Genomic DNA, 1,872 nt, shown 5'->3' with positions numbered 1-1,872 from the left:
CCTGCATATCTGCCTTCTCCATGTGACATCAGACACTACTCTATTTGCATTTTAGCAAAGAGCCGCTGAGTTTAGGATTATAGGTAGAAGTGACAATCCCTGCCTCTGGGAAGAGGACAAATTGTCCTGAAGGAGCCAGAGAAGATTCACTAATCTGTGCTATATGACAGACTAAACTGGGAGGAGATGAGACAGGTACAGTGAAGCAACAGGTAGAGGGGATAAACTCTCTGAAAAAAATTCTAATCAGCAAGGAGCTTACACACCTCAACGGAAAGAATAAGGATCAGGGCTGGCTGATTGTTGACATGTTGGAACTAGCTGAGTGGTTGTTCCTGGTCCTGATGGTCACTCAGTTCATCCTTGGAAATCTGGGGAATGGTTTCCTTGGGTTGGTCAATGGCAGAAGCTGGTTCAAGAGCAAGAGAATCTCTTCATCTGACTTCATTATCACCAACCTGGCCCTCTCCAGGATCCTTTTGCTGTGGATTATCTTCATTGATAGTGTTATACTAGTTTTCTTTTTCAGCATGCATGGTTCAGGGGTACTAATGCAGGTTACTGATATTTTCTGGAGGTTTGTAAACCACCTGAGTATTTCACTTATCACTTGTCTTGGTGTCCTCTATTGCTTGAAAATTGCCAACTTCTCCCACCCCGTATTTCTCTGGCTGAAATGGAGAGTTTCCAGTGTGGTTGTATGGATGCTCTTGGGTGCACTGCTTTTATCCTGTGCCAGCACCGTATCTCTGATTGATGAATTTAAGTTATATTTTGCCTTCAGTGGAATTGACAGCACGGGAAACATGACTGAATACTTCAGGAACAAGAGACGTGAATATGATCTGCTACATGTTCTTGGGAATCTGTGGAATCTCCCTCCCTTAATTGTGTCCCTGATCACCTACTTTCTGCTCCTCTTCTCTCTGGGGAGGCACACTCGACAGATGCAGCAAAATAGTATCAACTCCCGAGATAAAAGCACTGAGGCTCACAGAAGGGCCATTGGAATCATCCTCTCCTTCTTCTTTTTCTTCCTGTTGTACTTTCTTTCCTTTTTAATTTTGTCATTGGGCCGTTTTCTGCCCCAACGTAAGATATCTATGATGATTGGTGAGGCAATTACAATGTTGTATCTTGTTGGCCACTCATTTTTTCTCATTCTGGGCAACAAAAATCTGAAGCAGGCATTTTTGGTGATGTTCCTGTGTAAATCTGGTCATCTGCAGCCTGGATCTGCAGGATCCTTTTCCCCATAGATAGCAGAGGGTGTGGGATGGAGCCTGGGAGTCTTTTGGTCTGGCGCAAGGCTAAGGGCTCTTGTTGATCCTCTCATGGTACCAGTTCTGTCCCATCAGTACCAGAGAGGCATTGCCTCCTTCATCCCTGGTTCTACCTGGTCCTAGGTGAAAGCACCATTTCTCACGACTTCTCTCAGAAGCATTGTTTGGAGTAGTAAAATAGTCTTGGGAAATGTCAATGTAGTAAGAATGCTCACAATATAAAGCCAGAGATCCATTTTAATAACTATCAGCTCAACATAATGAGTCTGAATATTAGTTTCAACTTAAATTTAATACTGATGTAAATAAAATAGAGTTACGGACTTCAGGGGAAATTCAAAAGCTTTGCAGTTCTGTAGATATGCATTTAAATTCTGGTTATTGTCAATTTTTAATGATTTTTGGCCCTAGATGAGCTATTTTACTTGTCTGATGCTGTCTTTTCTTACCTTAAAATGCGAACTATAACATTAACTTTGCAGCATATTAGAAATTCACAAGACAATGTAAGCCAGCATTTTAGCACAGCATATTGTGTAAAGTACTGAATTGAGTGAAGGCTGTTATTTCTTTTTTTTTTTTTTTTTTT

The 1,872-nt window shown here is 41.4% G+C and overlaps 1 protein-coding gene across 1 annotated transcript; it reads left to right on the top strand.

Moving 5' to 3' along the window:
* Positions 1 to 308: 308 nt before the first annotated feature.
* On the top strand, positions 309 to 1,259 carry LOC102006678 (taste receptor type 2 member 3). Its single transcript, XM_005405533.1, has one exon. The coding sequence runs from the start codon at positions 309 to 311 to the stop codon at positions 1,257 to 1,259; it is 951 nt and encodes a 316-aa protein (XP_005405590.1).
* The last annotated feature ends 613 nt before the right edge of the window (positions 1,260 to 1,872 follow it).

The sequence above is a fragment of the Chinchilla lanigera genome, unplaced genomic scaffold (genome assembly GCF_000276665.1).
Source record: "Chinchilla lanigera isolate Chin_1 unplaced genomic scaffold, ChiLan1.0 scaffold00093, whole genome shotgun sequence".
NCBI lineage: Eukaryota > Metazoa > Chordata > Mammalia > Rodentia > Chinchillidae > Chinchilla > Chinchilla lanigera.
Note: the sequence above shows the minus strand (reverse complement) of the source record. Positions and strands in the feature narration are given on the sequence as shown.

What these genes read in the sequence shown, in the direction of transcription:
- LOC102006678 (XM_005405533.1), top strand. Translation starts at nt 309, where the DNA reads ATGTTGGAACTAGCTGAGTGGTTGTTCCTGGTCCTGATGGTCACTCAG.